This window comes from Acanthopagrus latus, chromosome 1 (genome assembly GCF_904848185.1).
Source record: "Acanthopagrus latus isolate v.2019 chromosome 1, fAcaLat1.1, whole genome shotgun sequence".
NCBI lineage: Eukaryota > Metazoa > Chordata > Actinopteri > Spariformes > Sparidae > Acanthopagrus > Acanthopagrus latus.
Window position 1 is genome coordinate 1,495,997 of NC_051039.1, and position 26,108 is coordinate 1,522,104.

General features: G+C 44.7%; 3 protein-coding genes across 8 annotated transcripts in view; 1 reads left to right on the top strand and 2 right to left on the bottom strand.

The window, feature by feature from the left end:
- The window catches only part of meis1a (Meis homeobox 1 a), a 45,719-nt gene extending 41,162 nt beyond the window's left edge, over positions 1–4,557 (bottom strand). Inside the window, exons 1-3 of one of the 3 annotated variants that reach the window (XM_037106383.1) lie at positions 4,392–4,557; positions 3,609–3,770; positions 2,631–3,489 (exon numbers count right to left, since the gene is read on the bottom strand). In XM_037106383.1, coding sequence (XP_036962278.1) covers positions 2,631–2,642 — 12 coding nt within the window. In that variant the 5' untranslated portion in view covers positions 2,643–3,489; positions 3,609–3,770; positions 4,392–4,557. The remainder of the gene's footprint in view (positions 1–2,630; positions 3,490–3,608; positions 3,771–4,391) is intronic. The other 2 variants (XM_037106392.1, XM_037106401.1) reach the window with 2 other exon arrangements.
- Positions 4,558–6,123: 1,566 nt separating this feature from the next.
- On the top strand, positions 6,124–26,108 carry LOC119023976 (sprouty-related, EVH1 domain-containing protein 2-like). 3 transcript variants are annotated; one of them, XM_037106329.1, is made up of 7 exons: positions 13,613–13,873; positions 14,658–14,877; positions 15,868–16,042; positions 16,210–16,378; positions 17,004–17,068; positions 21,201–21,356; positions 22,549–26,108. In XM_037106329.1, exons 2-7 carry the CDS (start codon positions 14,861–14,863, stop codon positions 23,239–23,241), a joined length of 1,275 nt encoding a protein of 424 aa, XP_036962224.1. In that variant the 5' UTR covers positions 13,613–13,873; positions 14,658–14,860; the 3' UTR covers positions 23,242–26,108. The 3 variants fall into 3 exon arrangements, with proteins under 3 accessions (XP_036962215.1, XP_036962233.1, XP_036962224.1); XM_037106320.1 differs by lacking the exons at positions 13,613–13,873; positions 14,658–14,877 and adding an exon at positions 6,124–6,432; XM_037106338.1 differs by lacking the exon at positions 14,658–14,877 and having other exon boundaries at positions 13,611–13,873.
- Positions 9,929–21,127, bottom strand: LOC119023835 (tripartite motif-containing protein 16-like). Of its 2 annotated transcripts, XM_037106061.1 has the most exons (2): positions 21,110–21,127; positions 9,929–13,360 (listed from the first exon to the last, which is right to left on the bottom strand). In XM_037106061.1, exons 1-2 carry the CDS (start codon positions 21,125–21,127, stop codon positions 11,696–11,698), a joined length of 1,683 nt encoding a protein of 560 aa, XP_036961956.1. In that variant the 3' UTR covers positions 9,929–11,695. The 2 variants fall into 2 exon arrangements, with proteins under 2 accessions (XP_036961956.1, XP_036961949.1); XM_037106054.1 differs by lacking the exon at positions 21,110–21,127 and having other exon boundaries at positions 9,929–13,519.

Genomic DNA, 26,108 nt, shown 5'->3' on the forward strand with positions numbered 1-26,108 from the left:
GTCTCAGATCAGTTTGTGATCTCGGGACTTCATGGAGCCATTTCACTTTGTAAAACAGCTGCTTGAGTTCATCGACTCCACTTTAACTGGAGTTTAATGTAAAAGCAGTGATGTCACAGTAACTGCAGACAGTGAAACACGAGTCGACGGCAAACTCAGAAAATGAATCAAACTTTTGTTTCTCGTAACAAAACGATGTTGATTATTTTATTTTCTGTTTTTGTTAAAAAGATGCACACTGTAAGAAATGTTCAACAGGAGAGCGGCTGATATTTTTCTGCACAAACAAACTAAATAAACAAACTGTCTCCGTTTTCCAACTGATGCTGTTTTACTTTGTTTACATGTGGCGGACCCTGCCACCTTTTCTAACTTTCCTCTGAGAACAGCTTGTTTACTCACTGATGGAAGTTTGTATTATTACCTCATTCATGTTGTAAATATTAAAAATTCAGATGTTGTACTTCTAAAAAACACGTAGCGCTCCTTTAATATATTAATACATTCTAAAAACATCTGGTAGAAAACAATAATACCTCAAACACAAAATCATAAAACTAAACAACAGAATAAAAGTTTTAAACTCTTAAATTCTAATAAAACTTCAGATTATCACAGATTATCATGTCAGAAATAAAAACTAAAAATAAAACAAAAGACCTGAACAGTGCAGCAGAACAACGATCCGAGAAAATAAAATAACCTCGAACATCTTGACGGGATAAATGTTGTTTTAATGCTTTAAAAACTGTAACAGACTGAAAATAAAATGACGTCGCAGAAAAACTATAAATCACATTTTCAGATAAAAAACGTCAAAATGACAAAAAACTAAAAACTAATTCTGTCGTAACTTTAAAACAAAGTTTTCACTCAGTGGTTCTCTGAGTTTTAAATCATGGACAAAATAATACGAACACTAAAAACCATCAGATTAAAACAAAACGGATCAATAAACATTTTATTAATCTCGATCTAAATCACGATGATCAATATGTTTATCACCCTCATGAACTCTGACTTCACTCTGCCGAGCAAACAAGTTTCGAACACGGACAGAAACATTATTTAACCTCCAGAGAGAGAAAAGAAGAAGAAGAAGAAGAAGAAGAAGAAGAAGAAGAAGAAGAAGAAGAAGAAGAAGAAGAAGAAGAAGAATTGTTCTAAAATGTTCAAAAGTTTATTTAAAGTGTTTTTCTGTGGCTTCATCATGACGTCATGAAGTTTAACTGTCACATCTTTAAAAACAGTGAATTAGTTTATTCTAATTAAAACAGATTAAAGTTCATCTTTCAGGCTTTTTGTTTTGTCTTTGTGTGCAACAAGTTTTTATTTAATGAATTTAAAACCAGCTGTGAGTTTAAAAACGTTTTGACGGATTTAAATTAAAGAAGTTAAATTAAAGATTTTAGTTCAGCTCCTGTAAAGAGATTTTATAATTATGTGTAATTATGGTTTTAAATAAGATTATTTTTACATTGATTACATCTAGAAATCAATTATAAATCAATTTAAACAACAGGGATATATTTTATTCTTCATGTATAATTTTGTTTCTCTCTTTAGAATTTAATTTATAAGTTGTTATATTTCCTGACACGTCACATATTTACGTGAGAAACAGTTTTAAAGTTTAACAGAATTCTTCTCATCGATCAGTGATCAGTGATCGATTAAACGACCGGTCCAAACTTTGACCTCGAGCTAAAACAGTAAACGAATTATAAATAATTATAGAAATGTTTTATTCATTCTACGCACGAGTCCTTTCATAATAAAAGCGTTTTGTTTCCCTGCAGCTGTTGGAGCTCCGCCGCGTCACGATCATCGGAACTAAAAGGAGCTAAATGTTCTGTAAAGTTCTGTAAAGTTCTCCGGGCCGAACCGAGCTGGACGCGGTCAGAGTTCTCAGCCTCGTCAGGACGTGAGAACAGTTTAAATACTGAAGTCTGTCAAAGTTCATGAAAACACTTTGATGCTGGAGGAACAATAAATAAAGTTTGTGTCATAAATCAACAGAAGAGAAATAAAGTTAAACACGTTTTATTTCTTTATTCAGTTTTAATTATTTACATTTTTATTTTGCAGTTTTTTCTTTCTTCAGTTCTTTAAAGTGATTAAATGAAAAGTTTCACTGCAGCTCTGAATCTCCACCGCGTTCAGCTGCAGTTTATTACATACAGATAAATAGAATTATTTTAAGATTAATACAAAGTGAAATTAAATTAATTTAATTCAAAAGAAAAGAGTAAAAATAAGTTTTGATCTGTGCAGTGAAAAGTTTGATGGATCATTTTTTACGCGCGGGACAAAAGTTTGTCTCGTTACAAGCTCGAGGAGTTAAAACTGTAAATACAATAATAATAATAATAATAATAATAATAATAATAATAATAATAATAATAATAATAATAAGTTTAAGAAACAAAGTTAATATCAAAAATATAGAAATATAAATTAAATCTGTGTTTTTAAAAGATGAATTTATTCTTCGAGGTTTTATTCTCTCTCAGTTTAGTTCTGATCTGCAGACGAACTGTTCCGCACTTCTTTGGACCGACCCGGACCGACACCGACACCGACACGCTCCTCACGTCTCTGCGCGCTAATAAAAGTTGATTTTTACGCACCCGTTGCGCCATCGGCCCGGTCTCTCCGCCCGGACTCCAGCTGACTCCTGCGGGGCAAAACACACATCCAACTCTCCGGAACCGGAGCGCTGATCAGTTAATCCCGTGTTGCACCGGGTCCACCGGGTCCACCGGGTCCAGCCGCGGAGAGAACCGCACACACACGCGCGGAGCGGCGGCAGCAGGTCCCCGCAGGTTCTCCACCGGGACCGACCGACGGCGACGCTCCTCCAGCGGCGGCAGCAGCAGCAGCAGCCCGGCTGACTGTCCGGATCCCGGCCTCCAGCTCCAGGCAACAACCAACCGACCGAACAAGCAGCCGGTCCAGTTTCAGTCAGCAGGCCGAATCCGATCAGTAAACATCCAAACCGCAGGGCTGAAGTGACGCGGACCCGCCCGCTGCGCTCTGAGCCGGCCGTGCGCCGCTGTCTTCTGCGCGGAGATGCGTTCAAATCCCCACCGCAGCTCCGGAGGAGCGGCTTCCTCCTCCCAGAGCAGAGCAGGCCGACCGGGGGGGAGGAGGGAGGAGGAGAGGAGGAGAGGAGGAGAGGAGAGGAGAGGAGAGGAGGAGGAGGGAGGGAGGGATAGTTTCTTCCCTCACTTAAAGGAGCAGAGACCCACAAGTCCTGAGACTGGTTCTGCTCACCAGTTCAAAGTTCTGGTCGGGGAGACCTGGATGGTTGTAACAGCGGCACTTTCACCAGTAAGCGATGACGTAAGCGTGATGTCATCAGTCTTATGTATAACCCCGCCCCCTGGTCTTTTTGCTCAGGTTTTACAGCCAGTGATGTTCAGGTAACAGCGTCATGTTCGGGTCCAGGTCTGAGTCCGGATCAGTTCTGACTCTGCTGAGTTGATCCTGCGTTAGTTTAAAGGTTCTCACGTCAAACGTCAATCACGTCATCTCTGCTAATTTCAAAACAACCTGCTGGTGCAGCTCGTACACACACACACACACACACAGTGCGCATGTCTGACCTTCGTGTTCTTTAACAAAGCTCCTCTGACGTCACGATCCTCTGACGCTGCTCTTCATCCAGCCACTGAGGAGTTCTTATATCTCTTAGTGCAGCTCAGGATGCTTCAGTGTCGACACAGTTCACCTGTGCAGGTGCATCTGTGTGTCTCACTGCCTCATACCTGGAGAAGTTAACAACACTGTTACCTGTGGAGGACAGACGAGCTGCCACAAACATCCTGCAGGACTCAGCAGCTGAGAACAAACCGACTTCTTAAAACTCCAGTACTTTTATTCCCGCAGGATCACAGTACATCAGATTTCACTGAAGTATTCTTCACACAGGACACTTTCACTAAATACTTTAACACCATATCTTTACTTCCAGGTACTTTTTACACCCCAGGTAACTAGTAAGTAAAGTTACTGAATGATTGTAGAAGAGAAAGAAGTTTATAAATATAAATATTTGTGGTGTAAAGAAGCAGAAACTGAACTACTGCAGTAAAGTTCCTCAGAACTGTGTTTGAGTATTAAAGTATTTTGTATTGATAGCTGATCAGTAATCGAAGTGACAGGGTGTGACTGGTTTGAATCCCTCTCTGCTTTAATGTGAAGTCCACCTCGTGCTTCCGGTTCCTGCTTCACCTGCAACAACAACAACCTGTGACTGAACCTGCGCACGTGACACGGTGATGACGCTGCTGGTCTGTTGGCGCCATCTTCAGGCTGCAGGGTTCATTACAACACACACACGTTTCTCCTGAGTCCTCCTGACGTCAGCCCTGATGAGGGTCACTCACCTGCTCAGGTGTTCAGCTCCCTGCGCGTCACCGTCAGGAGGAGTGTGTCGTCACACAGCTTAAAGGAGCAGACCGTCTAAAACAACAACAGCTACATGTCAGCAGAGGCTGAGCTCCGTCAGGTGGAGCTGAGCAGGTGGATCAACACCTTTATACACACACAAGATGGCCGACTGTTAATTGTCAATTATCCAATGAGAGGTGGACACTCAGATGTCCCGCCTCTGACGGATGCTGCACTAAACTTCAAAATAAAAGCTTCAAAACAAAAAGAAATCAAAGTGGATATAAAACTACAAACTTCTGACAAAAACACACGTGAAGCAAACGTGTCATTTTCATGTCTGATGTAAGAACACAATCAAAATGTTACCTGATCAGCTGATACACAGATGTCTTGTTCTACAGGTATTTTTATGTAATTGTATATAATTTTTTACTTTATTCCAATAAATAAAGATGGTGTCGGCAAGACTGTAGGAAAAAAACCCATCTGACTGAAGAAGTAAATCCCTCCTCTCTTGACTGGGCCACCAGATGTTTCTGCTGAAATAATGATAATAATAATACACACTGCTGGTTGGATAAAAACAGGTTTAATCACAACAGAATTAAAATTAAATTAAATTTCACTATAGAAATTATGACTACTGGATGGATTCACACCTCAGTAATCTGAATGAGGCGTGCTCTTTACCTGGAGAGCTGTTTATCATCTTTAACAAATACTTCACCTGGTGACTTAACGTCCTAAAGTTTGATAAGTTTCGATAAAATAACGATAAGATTGTAATTGTGTTTTCTGGAGTGACTCTGCTGCAGTTTCCTGCCGCCGGCATCATTAAAGTCACGACTTGTTTTGTTTTCTGGGTGGATTTCAGAGTTCGATCTGCGTCTGTGGACTGAGACTGGAACAACGGATTAAAGAAGAGGCTTGAAAACTGTTTCTGGAGTTTTGAGACATACAAACCGCCTAAAAATAAATAAATAGATGAATCTGAGCCTGGATTTAATGTAAATGAAAAAAAAGTCCAACCACAAGAGAAAGACGTTAAATAAAACCTGAAGACACACAGTCACAGTTCAATAAGACCTGAGGAGTAGAACACACCTGAGAGTGACGTGGCCCTGCTCCTCCTGCAGTGACGCTGACTGACCGCTGGGTGTCACTGAAACACAGAAGAAGAGTGACGCGTTGGACTGACGGTCAGCTGATCACAGACTGAGGGGCTTTTATTTTGAAAACCAGGCTACAAGTTCCGTTCAGCAGTGGAGAGTGAAGCGAGTACCGAGGTGTCGTCATCACTCATCATCTGTCCACGTCACTGCTGTACGTCATATCTACATACTGCTGCTTTAATCACATGTAACACTGCGTGTTGCTGCAGTATCATCCGTCTCTGCATCAGGTGTAAAACAGTCTTATTATTACTAATATTATGAGATGGTAATAGCACGTGACTCTGCAGTCCTTCGGGTCTGACGTCACCCTCCTCCTCCTCCTCCTCCTCCTCACTCTGCTCCGCTCTGCCTGCGCTCACTCAATCCAACATGGAGTAAGGAGGAGATGGGGCTCGTCCGGGGCCATCCTCACCGACACCAGCGCACCATTTTCGGTCACCGCATTCCAGCTCGGGCCGGCGGGGGAGGAGGTAGAGGAGGCGGCGGAGGAGGAGGAGGAGGAGGAGGAGGAAGAGGACGACAAGGCGTAGGAGGAGGAGGAGGAGGAGGAGGAAGAGGAGGAAGAGGACGACAAGGCGTAGGAGGAGGAGGAGGAGGAGGAGGAGGAGGAGATCGGATGCGCCGCTTCGGATGCGCTCCAGTAATTGAGGAGTAAAAGGAGCAGAGCCGGAGGACGAGATCCCAGGATACATAACGCACATTGGGGATCAAGGACCGAGCGGAGAGCGGGGCAGAACCGGTTCCGCCGCCGCCTGTAGGGCGAGAAACATGAAGACACCGCGCCGTGCAGCCGCGGCGGGAGCTCGACGGTACCGGAGCTGAACGGGAGAAACATGAGCGAGGACACGCGCCCAGACGAGTGAGTCACTGTAGTTATTATTATTATTATTATCATTGTTATTACATTAGGCACTGTGAGCACTGATCACATGGACCGCTGCTCATGTGTTGTCATGGGCTCCAGTGATGAGGGGGTGCAGGGCCTTCATCATCATCATCATCCTCATCATCCTCCTCCAGGTTGGTTGAGGTCGTGTGCAGCCTCCTGCAGATTCAGTGGTACAGTCACAACACACAGAGAGCAGATGATGATGATGATGATGATGATGATGATGATGATGGGGTGCAGTGTGCATCATGATGGAGTCGACGGAGCAGACGGAGGAGGTTCTGCAGCACCGCACCGGTTCTTTCTCCCCCTGTGTTTGCATGTTGTCCTTCACGTAGAGACGAGACAGGAAGCGTCCGTCCACATGTTCACCACAGCTGTCCACCGCCGCCGCCGCCGCCACCGCCGCCACCTGACCCCTTTAACAGCTGTGACTCATCATCAGGGTGTCTACAGGTTGTGGCCGGTTCAAACTGAGAGGGGGACGACTCTTTCTCATGAGCGTCTGTTTAGGCCCAGAAAAAGCCAAAGACTGGCAGTGAGTAGAGCGCATACCTCCGCCAGGGGCCCCCGACAATGTGCTCACCCACTCTGAGAGTACCGTCACATCGTTGAGCCACTGCGAGGAACCACTGTGACGACGCCATGGATCAGCGAGGAGACGCTTCACAGCTACAGCAACATGTATTTTCTCCATCAGAGAATAAACCAGCTGCTCTCAGAGGAAAATAAGGTCCCACAACGATGTTTGAAGCTAGAAAGGTGGCAGGGTCCGCCACATGTAAGCAAACTACTGCCGTATGAAACTGTGGCGTCCTTTAACGAGAGGTCTTGTGATGTGAGATTACATGAGGTGAATCCTGCCTGGACGTATTGTAGCCACCTACAATTAGTCCCACCTGAGAAAACACCTGTGAGTGTACTCGCTCACACATCTGGCACTACATTCCACCTGTGCGTAGGAATATGGACGTTGTGCGGCTGAGGGAATGTAGTGCCAAAAGAAAAGGGCTGTTTACCGGCAACATAAAGAGATCGTACATGAAAGTTTCATTATTTTGTCTGATAGATTAAATGTTTTTTCCTCTCCTGGCCGCTCTGTGCTGACGCTCCGGGGAGGTTCAGGAAGAAGAACCGTGTGGTTTGGGTCAGGAGAAGATCACCTGTACCTGTTCAGGTCACAGACACAGAGGCTGGTTGTGCTCAAATATCCAACTGTGTGACTGAGCGTTGGCCGTCTGGCAGCCTCGTCCTTACGTCTCCTCCACTCGCACCTGTGCTGGAGTTTGGACGACACGTCACACGAGCCAGTATCCATCTTCACCCTTCTTATATTCAGACCTTTAGATTCTGGCAGTTTGTTGTAACAAAGTGTTTAAAAGCTGCACAGTTTGAATAAACCGCTCAGAACATGTGGACTCTGAACGCACCCTCAGAGTGCAGTCAGGTGCTCTGTGGCGACCTTTTCTCTTCATGGCCTCGCGCTGTGCACACCTCCACAGGTAAACACATGACTCACACAGCGGCTGCACTCACATAATAGGCTCAACTTTTGTAATGTTTACCCAGAGTGCACCAGGCTGCAGAGAGAAGCTGCCGCCCCCCACAGTTCGTTCTTTACAGCCTCTGATGTGACCAGACTTCAGATCCACGCCTCAGAAACAGAAACATGACCGGATGTCGTTTTGAGTGAATTGAACCTTGAAAAACATGACAGCACTGCACACAACTATGTTGAAAAGGTGTGTTTCAATACAATATAAGATCGGATAAAAAAAACTAAACAAACACTATTAAATCTTTTTAAAGTGAATACTTTAAGTAAAAGTACTAACACCTCAATACTGAGTCAGTGAGGTAACGTAGGTTCGTTTCTCGCAGAAGTTACAGAAGTAACGTACTGATTTTAACTCAAACCAACATGATTACCTGAACCTAACATCAGTTTATTGGTGGCATTTTGCACAATAAAGTTTATTGTTAGACTTTTAAATATATTTCCTCTGTCACATCTCTTTGTCAGATGGCCTTGGCAGAGGTATGCACTCTACTGCTCCACAGGGTTGTTTCTCTGTTTTAAATCAAGTCTCAGCTGCTTCAGTTGTTCAGCAGAGCGCTGCAATTCTGTTTTACTGTGAAGCCCCAGAACTGTTCTGTGGACCTGACTTTATATCATCAGGAGGAGGAGAGGAGGACTTTATATCCTCAGGAGGAGGAGAGGAGGACTTTATATCATCAGGAGGAGGAGAGGAGGACTTTATATCATCAGGAGGAGGAGAGGAGGACTTTATATCATCAGGAGGAGGAGAGGAGGACTTTATATCCTCAGGAGGAGGAGAGGAGGACTTTATATCATCAGGAGGAGGAGAGGAGGACTTTATATCATCAGGAGGAGGAGAGGAGGACTTTATATCCTCAGGAGGAGGAGAGGAGGACTTTATATCATCAGGAGGAGGAGAGGAGGACTTTCTATCATCAGGAGGAGGAGAGGAGGACTTTATATCATCAGGAGGAGGAGAGGAGGACTTAATATCCTCAGGAGGAGGAGAGGAGGACTTTATATCATCAGGAGGAGGAGAGGAGGACTTTATATCATCAGGAGGAGGAGAGGAGGACTTTATATCCTCAGGAGGAGGAGAGGAGGACTTTATATCATCAGGAGGAGGAGAGGAGGACTTTATATCCTCAGGAGGAGGAGAGGAGGACTTTATATCATCAGGAGGAGGAGAGGAGGACTTTATATCATCAGGAGGAGGAGAGGAGGACTTTATATCCTCAGGAGGAGGAGAGGAGGACTTTATATCATCAGGAGGAGGAGAGGAGGACTTTATATCATCAGGAGGAGGAGAGGAGGACTTTATATCCTCAGGAGGAGGAGAGGAATCTACTTAGTTATATTCCACCACTGTGTTTGTGTATGTGTGAGAACCTTGAGGAAACACTCGCGGCTCTGTGGCTTCAGGTGACCTGACACCTGCTCGGTGCTTTTATTGTGGCGGGTTGGGTACTCCGGGCCACTCCTCTCCAGAGGATTTCTGTGGGGTGTTTTCTATTGATCGGGCAAACCGATGCCCCCGAACCAGCCAGCAGAGAGCTGTCGATAATCCCGGAGGGAGGGGAGGGGGTTGAAAGTGACATTGAGAAAAGGTCAGCAGGAGCGCCGTCCCTGGCACGCAGGCCCCTCCCACACAGGGCGACATCGATTTTATATCAGCGCTGCTGCTGCCCGGTGACGCCAGCTGAGGAGTTTTAATGTTGGGCTCAACATGTAACAGATGATTATCCAGTGTTGCATTTAATGTCTGTCACGTCAATTGAATATCTCATCACATATATATATATATATATATATATATATATATATATATATATATATATATATATATATATATATGTGATGACTTATAACGTTTATTCAGTTATTACATGCTGAACACAACTGAGGGAATCTTTAAAACATGATGTGCTTTTCCAGTGTTTATTTTATGCTTCATGTCATAGACTCTGATCAACATTTGTAGAAGAAATTCACACTCAGAATTTGAACATTCACAACATTAATGAGGTAATAATACAACCTTTTCAGTCATCAGAATATAGATAAATCATCGTTATCCTGATATGACACTAGATATCTCCTTAGATTGTGGGTTACACATTATATTGTTTTCCTGGTTTAATTAGCTGTATTACAGTAAAATTATGTCATTTTCTAATACTTGCCTTTACCCACTTACCCCACATTACGTTACATCCACATTAATGATGATTATTGATCAAAAATCTCATTGTGTTCAAATCCTGTGAAAGAACCATTAGTGACCCAAACAACATCGTCATGTATCGATATCGAGGAATTGGGTCAAAAATATTGTGTCGAAGAATGGAAATGAACATCTGAAGAAATACACAGAGACTGTGTATATTACTGCAATAGTATTTTAATGCCGCAGAGCCCTCAGTTAAATCTACTAAAGTGCTGAGATGTTTTTGGACCGTAATTGTGATTTTGCACCAGCAGCTCTGATCAGTAACAGAGCAGACTGCTCAACTCCACCATCGTCTGGACCGCCGTGTGTTAAAGTAGAGTTTCTACTCACTGACAGCGGCGTCCAACATGACACGACTAATGGAAGATGGATTTCCTTTAAGGTCGACTCGGTTGAGATCAGCTCCACCAACGCTCACGTTTGACACATCCGGTGACCAAATATGATCTAAAACACTAAAACATCCTCCAGCTGGAGGTTAGTGAGGGCGTCACTGCTGCTGCTGCTGCTGCTGCTGCTGCTGCTGCTGCTGCTGTTGTGGTCGATTGATGGAGGAAAGTCATTGAGAAGTTTGGCAGAGAGCGAGCCCAACACCATCTGCTCATACAGAGAACAATGTTTTCTACCCTGATGATGATGATGATGATGATGATGATGGTGATGTCATGATCCCAGATGGACTTTTGGTGTTTGTGGCATGTGATTGACAACACATGTGTTCCTGTGGGATAATTATGTATAGTTATGTGCTGTGTGTGTGTGTGTGTGTGTGTGCGTGTGTGTGTGTGTGTGCGTGTGTGTGTATGTTTGTGTGTGTGTGTGTGCGTGTGTGTGTGTGTGTGTGTCATGCTGTTAGTTTAAGTGCATCCACACACTGTTAAAGTGCTCTAAGCAGTCGTTTCATTACTGCGTCCTCTGAGGACGGCTCTGTTTCAAGGCAGGAACGTCCAGCTATGTTTCCACTGCAGAAACCCGGATGTGGCTGCTGCTGCTGCTGCTGCTGCTGCCCCCTAAATCCAGACTGTGACATATTCCGAATATACAAGAAGGCCCAAATCGTTAACAAAAACAGCACTTCACAGCATTTATAATTTTTTTCCGAACTTAAAGACACTAAACTGAGTGATTTTATAAGGGGAATTCATCTTCCTTGCTGCTGTTGACTTTACTGGGCAACAAACTAATTAACAAGGACAGAAACATTATAATGTTTTTTATTTCATGCTGAATTTACAAAAAGGCACCAACAGTTTAGAATTTACTCTAACCATTCCATTGAAGTCGATTTATTGATAAGTTTCATGCCATAACTCTTTAAATATGCAAATGAGGTGATCTAATTAAATATACACACATTTCAATCTGAACTCAATTAAACACCTACATGTGTATTTAAGACATTTTCTGTCCAGTCGTCTGAAATAAAACATCAGCTGTAGAGTTTCCTCTGACATGACTTCTGTCTATTTGATTGACTCAGACTGATTGACTGATTTGATGAACTCAGCAGTGGAGTCACAATCTAAAAGCCAAACTCCAGCATAGAGCGGCTGAGTGAATGTGGTCTGGACTCTGTGGAGGAGAGTCATGGTGTCAGAGACGCTGTAGAAGGACAGAATACCTGCACTGTGATCCAGGTACACTCCAACTCTGGAGGACCGAGGACCTGAGACGGGAGTTTGGATGTTGTTGTGATAAAAGTTATAACTGTTATTATCACATCTTAATGCCCAAGATTTGTCATTGTATCCAAATATACATTCATCTGAGCTCCCTGCTCTGCTGATATTCTTGTATGCGACTGCTACACGAACAGCTCTTCTCCTCTCCACCTCCCAGTAACAACGTCCGGTCAGACTCTCTCTACTCAGGACCTGCTGCCTGTCAGTAAATCTGTCTGGATGATCAGAATAAGACTGTTGTTGTCTCGTGCGTGTTGCTTTTCTGTTCCCCTCAGATAACAACAGCTGTGTGTTTGCTGTGTTTGGATCCAGTGTGATTTCACGTGAATATCTTAAGAAGTCAGCTCTGGTCTTCGGCTCTGGTTGTGGGTTTGACAGTAAAACATCCACTTTCATCACTGTCAGTGAGATGTTGGTCCATGTGTCTCTCAGGACGTCCTGTAGTTTGTCTCTGAGCTCTGACACAGCTGCTGTCACATCCTCAAAGTACTTGAGAGGACGGATGTTGATGCTGGATGAGTGTGTAGACTCACTGAGTGCTGACAGTGAGGGGTAGTTGTGTAGAAACTGGTTGTGATCCTCTGTGTGTGAGAGCTTCTTCAGCTCAGCGTCTTTCCTCTTCAGCTCAGTGATCTCCTGCTCCAGCTTCTCCTGAAGCTCTTTGACTCGACTCACTTCAGTTTCCTGCTGGGATCTGACCTGCTGCTTCACATCAGAGCGTCTTTCCTCCATGAGACGGATCAGCTGGGTGAAGATCTTCTCACTGTGCTCCACTGCTTTATCAGCAGAGCCATTGATGGCCTCCACCTCCTGTTGAAGCAGCTTCACATCTTCCTCTCTGTCCTGGATTCTCTGCTGGATGTTGTGTCGACTCCCCTCCAGCTCTCTCTGCCTCTCAGTCCTCTCTGCTGCAGCTGACACTGTGTCGTGGCCTTTATGTTCGTCCACAGAGCAGAGATAACAGATACACTGCTGATCAGTACGGCAGAACATCTTCATCACCTCATCGTGACGAGAGCAGATGTTCTCCTGGAGCTTCTCTGACGGCTCCACCAGCTTGTGTTTCTTTAAAAAAGCTGCTTCATAATGAGGCTGGAGGTGTTTCTCACAGTAAGAGGCTGGACAGGATAAACAGGACTTAACTGCTCTCAGTTTCCTCCCAGTGCAGACATCACAGGCCACATCTTCAGCTCCAGCATAGCAGAGATCAGCAGCAGCAGCTTGGAGTCCAGTCTTCTTCAGCTGCTCCACTAAAGCTGCTAACATGGTGTTTTTCACCAGGACAGGCCTCGGTGTGAAGCTCTGCCTGCACTGAGGGCAGCTGTGGGTTTTCTTTTCATCATCTTCATCCCAGTAAGACTGAATACAGTTCTTGCAGTAGCTGTGTCCACAGGGAATAGTCACCGGATCCTTCAGTAGGTCCAAACAGACGGAACAAGAGAAAGTCTCTCGGTCCAGCTGAACTGCTTTTTGCGCCATTTCACCTCTCAGTGTCAACGACTGTCTGAGTTTCACTTCCTGATAACAGAAACTAGTCTGAGCTCTGATCTGAACAGGGAGTGTTTGTGCAGCGAATGAGGTCTGTCAGCTGATCTGAAGGGGAGGAACCAGGAAATACACTGACAGAGAGGAGGAGGAGGAGGAGGAGGAGGAGGAGGAGGAAGAGGAGGAGGAGGAGGAGGGAGGGCTGATCGAGCTGTGAGTCATTCCAGGAAGAGGAGCAGCTCTGAGACTCTGAACTTTGTTTCCTCATTTACAACCAAGCCTCCAATAAAACCTGCTGTACGTGTGTGTGTGTGTGTGTGTGTGTGTGTGTGTGTGTGTGTGTGTGTGTGTGTGTGTGTGTGTGTACATATATATGTCTAATTCGTGCTGTAGCCATCTTACAGGAGAAACAGTGTGATGTATCAGGGCAGCATCAAGGAGACAAGAATGAAGATGACGAGAAAAGACAAAAAAGTTATTTCAACATCATTATATCACTTTAAATTAACATCTTAACACCTGCCCTGTTGTGTATTATAAACCTTTGACCTTCTCTTTATGAGCCTGACTGCACTGAGATATGTGGTGCACACACACACACACACACACACACACACCTGCTCCACCTCAGCTCCACCTCGGGGGGTCTTGAATATTAGCATGAAAGTAGAGAATATGCGCGCCAGTATATTCTTCTTTTTTGTTGTTGCTGATTTTCCATATAAGGTTAAGATATTGTTTGAAATCTGTCTGACATGTCTGACAGAGCAGACCGTGAACTAAGAACTTACCACGAACGTGATTCTTTTGATTATTTCCTTTAAACTTTTGGAAGACTTATTTTATCACATTACACTGTCGTTGATCAGCCAGGATACAGATGATGGACAAATCTACATGAAGTCTTTGATTTTACGGCCAGTAGTTGCAGAGATGATCTGTGTCTGGATCTGAAGCTGTCGAACAAACACCGACGGCTCCCAACCTGCTGAAACTAAAACAGGAAATGTTTCATTTTTACATCATCAGTCATTTTGTAAGTGAAGGTGTTGCTGTTTGCAAATGGAGGTTCTCTCATTTTAGAGCCAAACTCCAGAATGTCCTCCATCCTCTGTGTGTGTGTGTGTGTGTGTGTGTGTGTGTGTGTGTGTCACTGCACACTGCCGGCAAATGCAGTGATGACTCATGCTAGACACACACACACACACACACACACACACACACACACACACGCTCACAAGCACCATCTGTTTGACAGGCAGGCTGAATCACACGGCGGAGGGAAGCAGTGTGTGTGTGTGTGTGCGTGTGTGTGTGTGTGTGTGTGAGGCTGGAGAAGAGGCAGCAGCAGCGTCTCCCGTCTCTATCCGGCCTGTTAGGATGTGGCGTCGATGGTGTGCAGCGGCACAGCTCGACAGCCTGTCGTTGACGCTGTGACCGTGGCGACAGGATGTAGCAGAGATGTCGGAGCACAAAAGGCAAGACAGAGAGATTTGTGTTTTAAATCCCAGCCTCAGTATTTTTTCTGTCTGTATTCGGCCTGGATGCTGCCGTGCTTCAGGCTCGCTGTTGTTCTGAATGTGAAGATTCAGACGGGCTAATGGACCGGGCCTGTGTCGGTGTTTCTGTGTGTGTGTGTGTGTGTGTGTGATCACAGGTGAGTGATGATGCTGGTGCTGTTGTCAGTGCTCCAGGTTCTCCATTGGTTAGTCCGGTCCGGGGTTTTTGCTGGGTTGGATCGATACGATTCGATCCTATTGTGATCACTCGGGTGTCGATTTCAATATGGATTGTAATTCTTAAAGGAACAGTTCACTCAAAGTCATCTCCTCCCTCCATGCTGATGGAAGGTCAGGTGAAGTTTCGTAGTCTGGACGAGATCTCGAGACATTTCTGTGGTTGTTTCTCTGTTTTAAATCAAGTCTCCAGCTGCTTCAGTTGTTTAGCAGAATGCTGCAACTTTGTTTTGCTGTGAAGCTCCAGAACTGTTCTGTGGACTAATCAGAGTGTATTGATTGAATAATATCAAAGTGATTAAGAATATATTTTGAGGTGATGATTGTGGTAATATATGTTGTTCGACAGGACATTTGCACATCTGTAAAATGAAGCGTAACTGTTAACATTACATCCTACAATTATCAATAGTTTCGTTCGACTTGTGTGTGTGTGTGTGTGTGTGTGTGTGTGTGTGTGTGTGTGTGTGTGTGTGTGTGTGTGTGTGTGTGTGTGTGAGAGAGAGAGAGAGACTTAAACCACAGATCAAACTGTGAAGGTTTCCAGGAAGAGCTTCATGTAGGTCATGAAGTGAGCGCCCCTCGTTCAGTCTCTGGAGATTCTTTTGACTGTCTTTGTGTTTGAACGTGTCCTGATCAACATGTAGTGTCCAGATCAAAGTTTGCTGCTTGACAGAAAATCTTTTACTTGGTCTTCAAATAATAAAACGCTCTCTTTCCGGTGTGTCGCAGTGACAGCTACATTGTGCGCGTCAAAGCGGTGGTGATGACCAGAGACGACTCGAGCGGCGGCTGGCTGGCGCAGGACGGATGCCTGAGCAGAGTGGGCGTGTGCAGGCTGCTGCCGAGCGAGCTGCTGGGACGCAACAACTTCCTCATCCATGGAGAACGCCTCAAAGACAAGCAGGTGGGCGCCATGACACACACAGTGACATCAGCAGTAAAATCATCTGTTGCTCACTTTCTTCTGTAGCTAATATTGTAGCTATTGTTTCTACAGACTCCCGGCTGAGTTGCGTTCGCGTTATGTTTACAATTCGTCTCATCCTGTTTGGCGTCTGTATTTTATTCCAGGTGATCCTCGAGTGTTTCCTGAAGAAGGATCTGGTCTACACCAAGGCCACGCCGACGTTCCACCACTGGAAGGTGGACAACAGGAAGTGTGGTCTGACCTTCCAGAGTCCAGCCGACGCCAGAGCCTTCGACCGCGGCGTGAGGAAGGCCCTGGAGGACCTGACGGAAGGTACGCACAGGATTTAGCCTCCGACATGTTTATGTCACACAAATCACCAACTTATCAAGAAGTTTTCACTTTATTTACCTCAGTCATTGGTGATGACCACCATGAGACAGCTAGTTCACCGTACAACGACGTAGATCAGCTGTTAGGGTCGCACTTCCAGCGACTGCCTGAGGCAACGTAAAGCACCAACAATAACCACAACACGCTGTACACAAACACAGGTGTGCAAAGATACGTGTTGCAGTCGGTGCAGTTTAGCAGCACAATGCTCATCTGCTGTAGGTAACACGCTGACTGTATACGACCTCACACAACCAAACATCTTCCACTTCAGTAACATTCATCACAGTGATTTCTGGGACAAACATCATCAAACAAAAAGCAGCTATTGTGATCGTATTGTCTAAGCTACGCTAACAGTTTCTACCTGTGGAAACTGGAAAATGTAAGTTTTCAGACAAAATCATAGTTGCTTGAATTTTGATTGATCAGAATATTAGTATATTCAGATATTCAGAAAATCACGACCCATCCCGAGCTGGTGCTGCTCACCTGCTTTATTAAAACTGCTCAGCTGATGATATGAAACGTTCCTGTCGCCCTGATCCTGCCGTGTTTTCTCCAGGGTCGACCACGTCCTCGTCCACGCTGCAGAATGAGGCGGAGCTCGGCGATGACGACGTCTTCACTGTGAGACCCATCATCCTTCATTTTATAGTTGCAACACATCAGAATTCACATTCTTGGTGTTTGTTCTTATCTGACATGGGTGTCCTATCACACCGGCATCAAGAACAACCGTGATATTTAAAGGTGCAGAGTGTTAGAACTGACTACCTGTCCAAACCAGGAGAGGTGTCGATAATCGTGCTGTACTAATCTGATATCGTGGCGGCCGGAAATGTGGAGCTGTCGGGGCAGTTATTTTGGGTTTAGACAGGCGATACTGCTGTGTGAGTGTGTGAGTGTGTGTGTGTGTGTGTGTGTGTGTGTGTGTGTGTGTGTGTTGTGCTTTGTGTGGTGTGAGACAGGAAGTATGAAGGACAGGAGGGGTTTGGTATCCTGTGGTGTTTGTGACCAGACACACGTCGCCGTCCTGTTTGGGGTTTGTCACCGGGAAACACACACACACACACACACACACACACACACACACACACACACACACACACACACACACACACGACGGTCAAACTGTTGTTCATGTGCAGCCCACATCAGGAGTTGTTGCAGATTGGAGTTTGGAGTTTATCTCGAGGAACTGACGGAATATTTAACTGATTTGGGGAATCTAGATGAGGAAACAACTGCTACGACTCCCTCGTCTCTCTGCAGCATCGTTTCTGTGATGTTGTCAGACATCAGCCTGTCAGAGACAAAAACACATTAAGTGATCGTAGCTTTAATGGGCGCCGTTGCCCCAGAGAGGAGAACTTTGTGAAGGTGAACCGATCCCGACACGTTTAGTAAGTATGAATCATTTACGCAGATTTTAAAAAATACCTAAATTTTCCTGGAGAAGTATGAGCTGCAGTCAAGTTGAGTTTTAGCAACGTTAGCTTAGCTCAGCATGTAGATTGGCCAGCCTGACTCTGGAGTTCTCCTGGAATACAGACCGACTGTCTTTTCATTCAAAGAAGAGGTCCATATCGTTTCCACAGGAGGTCCAGTTCTGGAGGAGAGCCTGTTTACATAGCTGGAGAGGGGAACGTGTCCGATCCGCCCGGCTGCAGATCATTCCCATCCATCCTGTCCACAGACCTGGAGTCTCTCTGAGGAAGGAAGACAACGAAGACGCAGATCAACATCCGTCAGAGTGAATAAAACTCTCCCTGTCGGGATCTTCCTGTGGAGGCTCCTGAACTACAGAGGAGGAGATTCAAGTCTCCGAACAAAACATTTCTGGAGCTTCACGGCAAAACTTAGCTGCACCATTCTGTTAAACAACAGAAGCCGCTGGAGACTTGATTTAAAATGAAAAAGAAACTGAATCAGATGTCTCCACTCAGCTCGTCCTGCTTCTGAGATCCTGAACGGATTAAAAAAGACATTATTTTCACACTTGTTCCAGCTGAATTCTTCCCCGTAGCTGCTGAGCTAAAGGAGGCACGAGCTCCAAGAGCTCAAAGAGTCTGAGAGAGAAGTTAAAATCATTTATCATCCATCCTAACAGGAACTAATCAATGTGTAAACAGGTCTCAACAATCTGAAGTTAAATGTTCTTGACCTGCACGTCATTCTGCTCAAGAATCTCAAAGACGGATCGTCTCCATGAAACACAAGCACAGCTGTGTGACTGTGTGATCCGAGCGATCCACATGAAAGCTGCCCAGGATGACGCAACCCAACGCGCTGCGCCAGGCGCTGGCAGGCCCGCGGGCCGCGAGGCCGGGCTGGGATCCATTTAGCACAGACCCAATAACAACACAAAGACTTCAGAGACGTTTCTGCTTCGTTGCTTTGGTTCTGGAGCTCTTTAATTTTCTTCCGTCGTTCTTGTCTAATTGCACACAGAGGTCCGGTGGAGGGTCGGGACACGTTCAGGGGAAGCTCAGGTGGTTTCAGAGAAGAACCAAGATTTCCATGCTGTGTTTTTTACAGTTGTACCCAGCAGGTTGATTCTCAGGTGAAGACACACGAAGAGGAAAAAGGTTGATGATGTCACACTGCATCACACCAAAGACACAACCCGACTTTCAATACCACAGGTCAAAGATAATAATACGTCTAAAAACAAAATCATTGTTTCCCTCTCATAAATTCAGCGTTACATGTAATACATGAAGCCAACTACTAACTACAAATTCACCAGACTCCCTTAACAAATCAGCTGATTTTAGGAATTGTTGTGTAGTGTAACACTTTATAAACATAATGAAACTGTGTCTCTGACAGATTCTGACTCATTGTGTCCTTGTTGTGAATTCAGCATTAAATGTTTCAGCTGAAGTTGTTTGTCTCCTTGTAAAAAGTGTCAGTTTGTGGCAGCATGTCTGTACCAGCCTGTCTGCTTCTGTGTCTAAAGTGCTAAAGTCTTACCTGCCAACATTGATCAGCTGTTTGAACACACTGTTTACACTGATTTCACCATTTACACTCCATTTATGAAAGAAGAAACATACAATATTTCATATTACAGATGGTATGTTGAGCAATTGGGTTAGCAAGGGCATTAAAGCAGTCAAAGCTCTTTATAACCAAGGTAAGGTTTCAAATTTTCTGCAACTGACAGAGAAATTTTAACTCCCCAAAAATAATTTATTTAAGTATTTTCAAATTAGACACCGGATCCGCAATAACTATTCAGAATTTCCTCATATCACCCCGGAATCACCGTTTGAAAAACATTTAATGTCTGAAACATTACACACTAGTAAGGGGTTGATATCTGCTATTTATGCTATTTTAAATAATAACCTTACAATATATAATAAAATCAATACTAAGAAGAAGTGGGAATCAGATCTTAACATAAGATACGATGACAACAACTGGAGTAATTTACTTGAAATTTCTCAATCGGTACTAATCTCAACAAAACATGGACAAATACAGTTTAATATATTTAATAGAACATATTTTACTCCATATAAACTGCACAAAATACACTACACCTCCTCACCAAACTGTCAAAGATGTAGAACCTGTGAACTTGCTTCACATGCTCTGAAGTGTCCTAGCTTAGATACCTGTTGGAAATACATCATTAATATAGCATCAAAAACTACAAGGTCAAGATTCCCCCTGAACTGAGGATATGGATTCTGGGAGATATACAAACTCTAAACACAAGTTTTAGTAAAAAAAATATTTCATATTACTTGTGGGCACAGCTGGTAAAAAGTGTATTTTGCAGCACTGGAAATCAGATGGTTAAATGAATTAACATCCTACAGCTCACCTGAAAAAAGTGTGAGGAGGAACCCAGATAAGAATGAAAAGTTATGGGGCTCATTATTGGCTTTACTACCATCACTGCATCACTTTAATTAGTACGTCAGTATGTAACTTGCTCTCCTGTACTATCTTGTACACTACACACCTGATTTTGTGACTATCTGGATCCTCACATAGCACTTGACTGTATTTTATTGTGCTCATCTGATGTAACCAAAGTTGAACTCATCCAACTGTTTATCTGTTTACTTATTTTCTTTTACCGTACCAGGGCTGATGGTGAGGGCTGGTGAGGGGTTTTGATGTTGTATGTCTGTTCTTTTTGTTTGTCTTGTCATTATATTTATAAAAGATTCTAATAAAAGTATCTTTAAAAACAACAACAAATGTGTCAGTTCAGTGAGTTGTTGAGTTGGAGCCAGTTTATAAACTCTGTGAAACTCTGTCTCTGACTCATTCTGCATTATTTGGACCTTCTTGTTCATTCAGCAGATGTTCTACATGAACTTCTTTCTGTTATTGTGTATAAACATGACGTCTGTTTGTCCGAGTGATATTTATTTGCATTACTGGAGACCTAATTTACAGCTGGAGTTTACCCAAAGTGATCATGTCGATCCTGTTTATCAGAATACATAAAACAGCAGCAGAGTGGATGTCGGGCCGCAGTGAACTACAGATCTTTAACTGACGTCACGATGATGTTCGACTCCACTGAGAATTTTAAAAAGCCTTTAAGTGCTCGGGAAAATCAAAGTTTCTAAAAGCTGTTACTACTTTCTTGCAGGTGCTTTCAATCAGGTATTAAAGCCAAAATACCTGCTGTGACATCACTGATAGGGGTGTGGCCATGTCGTTATGGAGCTAATCATCACCTGTCTGCAGGTTGTTCACACTGTCCTCTTCTCTGTCCTCTTCCTTCCAGACGGCCACCGACAGCTCGTCCAATTCGTCCCAGAAGAGAGAGCCGGCGATGCACACGTTGGCCCCGCCCAACTTCTGCGAGGCCCGTCGGCACCACTGCATCCTGGGACATTTCTACGAGCAGCACCGGCCCTCTGACCACTACTTCCTGGACCAGGTGAGTGGAACTGATCCAACCCTGAATGATTAAAAGTCTGATTGAGCTTTTACAGGAAGAACTCAGCAGAGCAGTGAGCTGCCGAGGAGCCCGGAGGAGGCTGGTGACCCCACTGCTAACTGCACTGCTAACTGCACTGCTAACTGCACTGCTAACTGCACCGCTAACTGCACCGCTAACTGCACCGCTAACTGCACCGCTAACTGCACCGCTAACTGCACTGCTAACTGCACCGCTAACTGCTGCTAGATGCCGCGGGTGGAGTGTAGTCAGGCCGATTGTTGGTCTGAAGTGGAGGTGCTGTCCTGTCCCGGTCCGGCTGTGTTCACTTGGATTAATTGGTGCTGGAGGTCTAATCTAAACCAGAACATGAGAGTCTGTAATGATCATTAATTATCTCTGCTTGGACACAAACCGGGACGGTCCAAAGAGGGCGCTGTGATGAAACCCAAGAAGTACTGATCTCTGAACAACTCCGCCTCTATGACCCGTGATGCCTCCTGTTCTCAGTTTGGGTTCCGACTAAACAGTTTGGATCTCGTTTGACTTAAAAGCGTCTCGTGCAGTTTTCTTGTAAACCAGCTGAAGTTGTGTTTACATCCAGTGTGACACACGCACACACACACACACACACACACACACAGACACACAGTGTGTGTGTGTCTGTGTGTTGGATGCATTTCCTTCAGCATAAAAAACATCTGCAATTTTTAAAAAAATATGTTGAATCCAGATTTGTTTACGTCCTCGTTTACTTTCCGGCGTTCTTCTTCTTCTTTCCCTGCTGCCGCCTGTTAATCAGCGGAATAGTGTGAAACAATTAGCAGGTCTGTGAATCACGTCACCGCAGGCGTGCAGACACGAGATGAACAAAGTGGGAACACACTCGTAGAACAACAAGAACGAGGTCGAGTGTAACTCCACACAGACCCAAAGAGGGAACGGAGAGAATAAAACAACAACAAGCAGGCCGTCGTTCTTACGTTTCCCCAAATGTTTCCAACAATGTTCAAACCAAGTTTTTCATCTGGTCGCCTGTCGCTAAGTCGATGAATGGGAGTCACGTAGATGAACGTGTGTTCACCACCAGCAGAAGTCAGTTCAACCACACGATCATTTCTTTTTATTTGCATTGGTTGCGTGAGCGTGTGTTCGCTGACTCAGCATCATCTCCATCTGTGTGTCCCTGCAGGCGGTGCACATGTTCCCTCGTCACGTCAGCTTCCAGGTGGAGGAGGAAGAGATTGTGCGCATCAACCCTCGCGAGCGGACCTGGCTCACCGGCTACGAGGATTACCGCCACGCCAACTCCACACGGGACAAACTCAGCCAGCCCGAAAACCTCGACGCTTACGTCCACTTCACCAAGAGCGAGCCGCCCAAACACGACTACACCTACCCGTACCCACTCAGCTGCGAGGTGCAGCGAGCCTGCGACGGCAAACCAGGCTGCCTGGAGCTGGGCAGCGGCCACAGGGCGGTGGTGACGGTGCAGCCGCGAGCCCTCCAGCCCAAAGGCAAGAGGCGGAAGGAGGACGGCGAGCGCTCGCGCTGCGTTTACTGTCAGGACATGTTCAACCACGAGGACAACGGGCGGGGACGTTGCCAGGAAGCACCAGACCCCATTCAGACCTGCATCAGGCGGGTCAGCTTCATGTGGTGCGCCGACAGCCTGCTGTATCACTGCATGTCGGACCCGGAGGGGGATTACTCGGACCCTTGCTCCTGCGACACCAGCGACGAGCGCTTCTGCCTGCGCTGGACGGCGCTGGTGGGTCTGTCTCTGCTGGCGCCCTGCATGTGCTGCTACGCCCCGCTGAGGGCGTGCTACCGCTGCGGCGTGGCCTGCCACTGCTGCGGCGGGAAACACAAAGCTGTGGGCTGAGGTGCTGTAGGCCCCGCCCTCCTCGAGGTGACAGCAAGGACTCGTGATATTCATGTTGTTGTTGTCGTCATTTTTAGAAGGAGGAGAAGAAGAACTTTGTCTGAACAGATGGAGAAAAAAAGTTCCTGTTTTTTGTTTTTATGTCTTTAGTGACAGTTGGGACCAAACGGCTTCCATAGCTCACAGAGACAGACAACTAATATATATATATAATATATATATATATATATATATATATATATATATATATATATATATATATATATATATATATATATATATATATATATATTTGTGAGGACAGGTACAGGTATATTTTTACACTCGTGTTCTTGAATATGTCATTTCTTCAGCGTTGTATGAGGTCAGAATGAATGTTTGTTGAGGAAACTGCAGCTGTGAAACTTTTTCACCTTCACAAAACATCTTACTGAACACATCAGTGAACAGCTGGAGTCAGGACTCGATTAGCCTAGCTTAGCGTAAAGACTGGAAGGTGTGGGAACAGTTAGCATGGCTCCATCTGAAATAGATGGATCTACAGCTGCAACAGAAAAAGTTATAATTTAATTTTCACATGGAAAGAAACGTAAAGGTGACAGTTTCATGTTGAGAAATAAAACTCAGCTGGTATTGACGGAGCCGGACTTGCCGTTCCCCCCCCACCTCCAGTCTTTATGCTAAGCTAGGCTAACAATGTCTAGACTCCAGCTCTCAGTCTATCGTATCATAAACTCAGAATAAAGCACATCCATCATTGGCTCTCAGCAGACCTGAACTCTCTCTCACAGTTCAGGTGACATGATGATTCACAGCTCTGGTTCCCTGATGGTCTGACAGCTGCTCTGCTCCCAGATAAACCAGTCGGACCAGTAACACCTCAGCCAGGTCCAGAGACTGTCGGAAGGTTGGATTGAAATCTGAAAAACCAAATGTTTGAGTCGATGTCAGAGCTGTACCTCTCTGAATCAGCTCCTGGACACACTGGTGTACTGGTCACATTGGTCTGTCTTTACTGGTTTGTGGTTTGTTTGAAGCTTAGAAGAAGAAGAAGAACTGTCAGAAACGTACCTGAGACGTCTGTCGGATGGTTTGTCTATCAAACAGCCTTGTTTTTGTATCGGTGGAAATATCAACATAAAGGCCAGAAACACCCTCGAAAAGAGTCCAAATATTGAAGTGTCACAGATAAATGTTCCTCCTTTGATTGATTGATTTTAAAAATTCTTCACAATCCAAGGAAAGATAACAGGAAGTCGATCTCAGGCCATCTTCTATAAAATGAGCACAAGGTCTGAAATGTGTCATGACAGTAATGATCAGGACAGCAAAGGACAATTGAGCCTTAAACTTCAACCTCGACTCGTTTGATTCAACTTATCAGGGACTTTTAAATCTCGTTCAAGATGTTTGATGGTCGTAACTCTTCAGAAACCTCCTCACAACTCTGTCGAATACATACGTTTCTCGAACACACCTGGTATTCACACCCCAACACATCAACACTGTCCAACTTCAAATGTATAAAAATGTGTGTGAGGAGAATTTGACATCAAAAATAGTCTTTTTATTGGTGGAAATGTCGAGAAGAAAACCAAACAGACGCTCGCCGCCGACCCGACGCTGAACGCTCCAGATGTCAGCAGAATGTAAACCATCATGGCGTTGTGAAGATGCGACATCATTCCTCCTGATTACAGCTGAAGAGCGCGCTGATCTCCTATTGGTCCGTTTGTCGCGAGAGGCGTGATAACATGTTCTGTCTCCTGGTGTCGGCCGTCGCTCCGCCCAGATAAACTGAATCTGTGAGAGTAACTAGGAACTAAATCTGGAGAGGAAGAATGACGACGTCTCTCTGCATCACATTACGTCTTTAAACCAGGATTGTTACACGTCGTTCTTCTCTCCTCCAGTTCAATCCACTCTTCATTTTAAGATCTTGTGCTCATTTTACAGAACTGAGTGAGTCTTGACAGACTGACGGCAGTCTGAGAATCAGCTGCAGCACAACGAATCAGAGAACAAACAAGCTGAATATGAATTATTGGAAAGACGTTTGTAAAGACGTTTTCCTCTGACATTACTTTTAGGATCATGTGAGAGTTTTAATCTTGTTGACTGACATGAGAAACTCACGGGGCTCCTGAAGGGTCGTGGAAAGTTTGTTGAGATCGATTCATGATAACACAACTCTGAGGGAGCGAGAGATGAGGAGGTGTTCCAACAAGAATCTCTCCATGACCCTCAGGGGGCTCCGTAGAAACTGAACAGTCAGGCCACCGGGTGTTTTGTTCGATGGTTGGTTGAAATGTTACACAGATGAATCAGTCGTCATCTTATAAAGCCACTGGAACGCTGCTGGAGTCCAACATGAAGCTCCTTTAATTCAAGAAAAAGTGACCTGAGGCTCCGTGGAGCAGCACTCAGGAGTGAAGGCTCTGTCATCCACCCGTCTGTCTGTCTGTCTGTCCCCCACGTTTACTTTTCTATCGGTGGCGAGGACGGTGAACCGCGAGCAGTGAGTCTGTTGGACGCGGCGTCTGATCTTCGGCGTCTGCGTCCAACTTCAGCTATTAACAAAGGAAAGTGCCTGAAGCCTCCTCTGCATCGACGTCCTGATGTACCGCTCAGATAAAAAAGCAAAGGTTGAACTCATTGATTTGTCTTTTTTATATAATTCACATTTTTACCTATGTAAAAAAACAGAATATATATATGTATATGTATCAAGTGTATGATGTACATTTTCAGTTCTATTTTTTTATTGTTTCTAATATGATGGATGTAAAAAAAAAAAAAAAAATCTCTTCTAACAGGAAGAAGAGACGACGAGACGTATAAATATAAATACATCATCTGGAAACTGA

Excerpts from the sequence above, each read along its gene's own strand:
- LOC119023976 (XM_037106320.1), top strand. The coding sequence starts at position 6,407 with ATGAGCGAGGACACGCGCCCAGACGA. Across the intron at positions 6,433-15,867 it reads GAGGACACGCGCCCAGACGA|TGACAGCTACATTGTGCGCG; the intron begins GTGAGTCACTGT and ends GGTGTGTCGCAG. Across the intron at positions 16,379-17,003 it reads CCTGGAGGACCTGACGGAAG|GGTCGACCACGTCCTCGTCC; the intron begins GTACGCACAGGA and ends TGTTTTCTCCAG.
- LOC119023835 (XM_037106054.1), bottom strand. The coding sequence starts at position 13,393 with ATGGCGCAAAAAGCAGTTCAGCTGGACCGAGAGACTTTCTCTTGTTCC.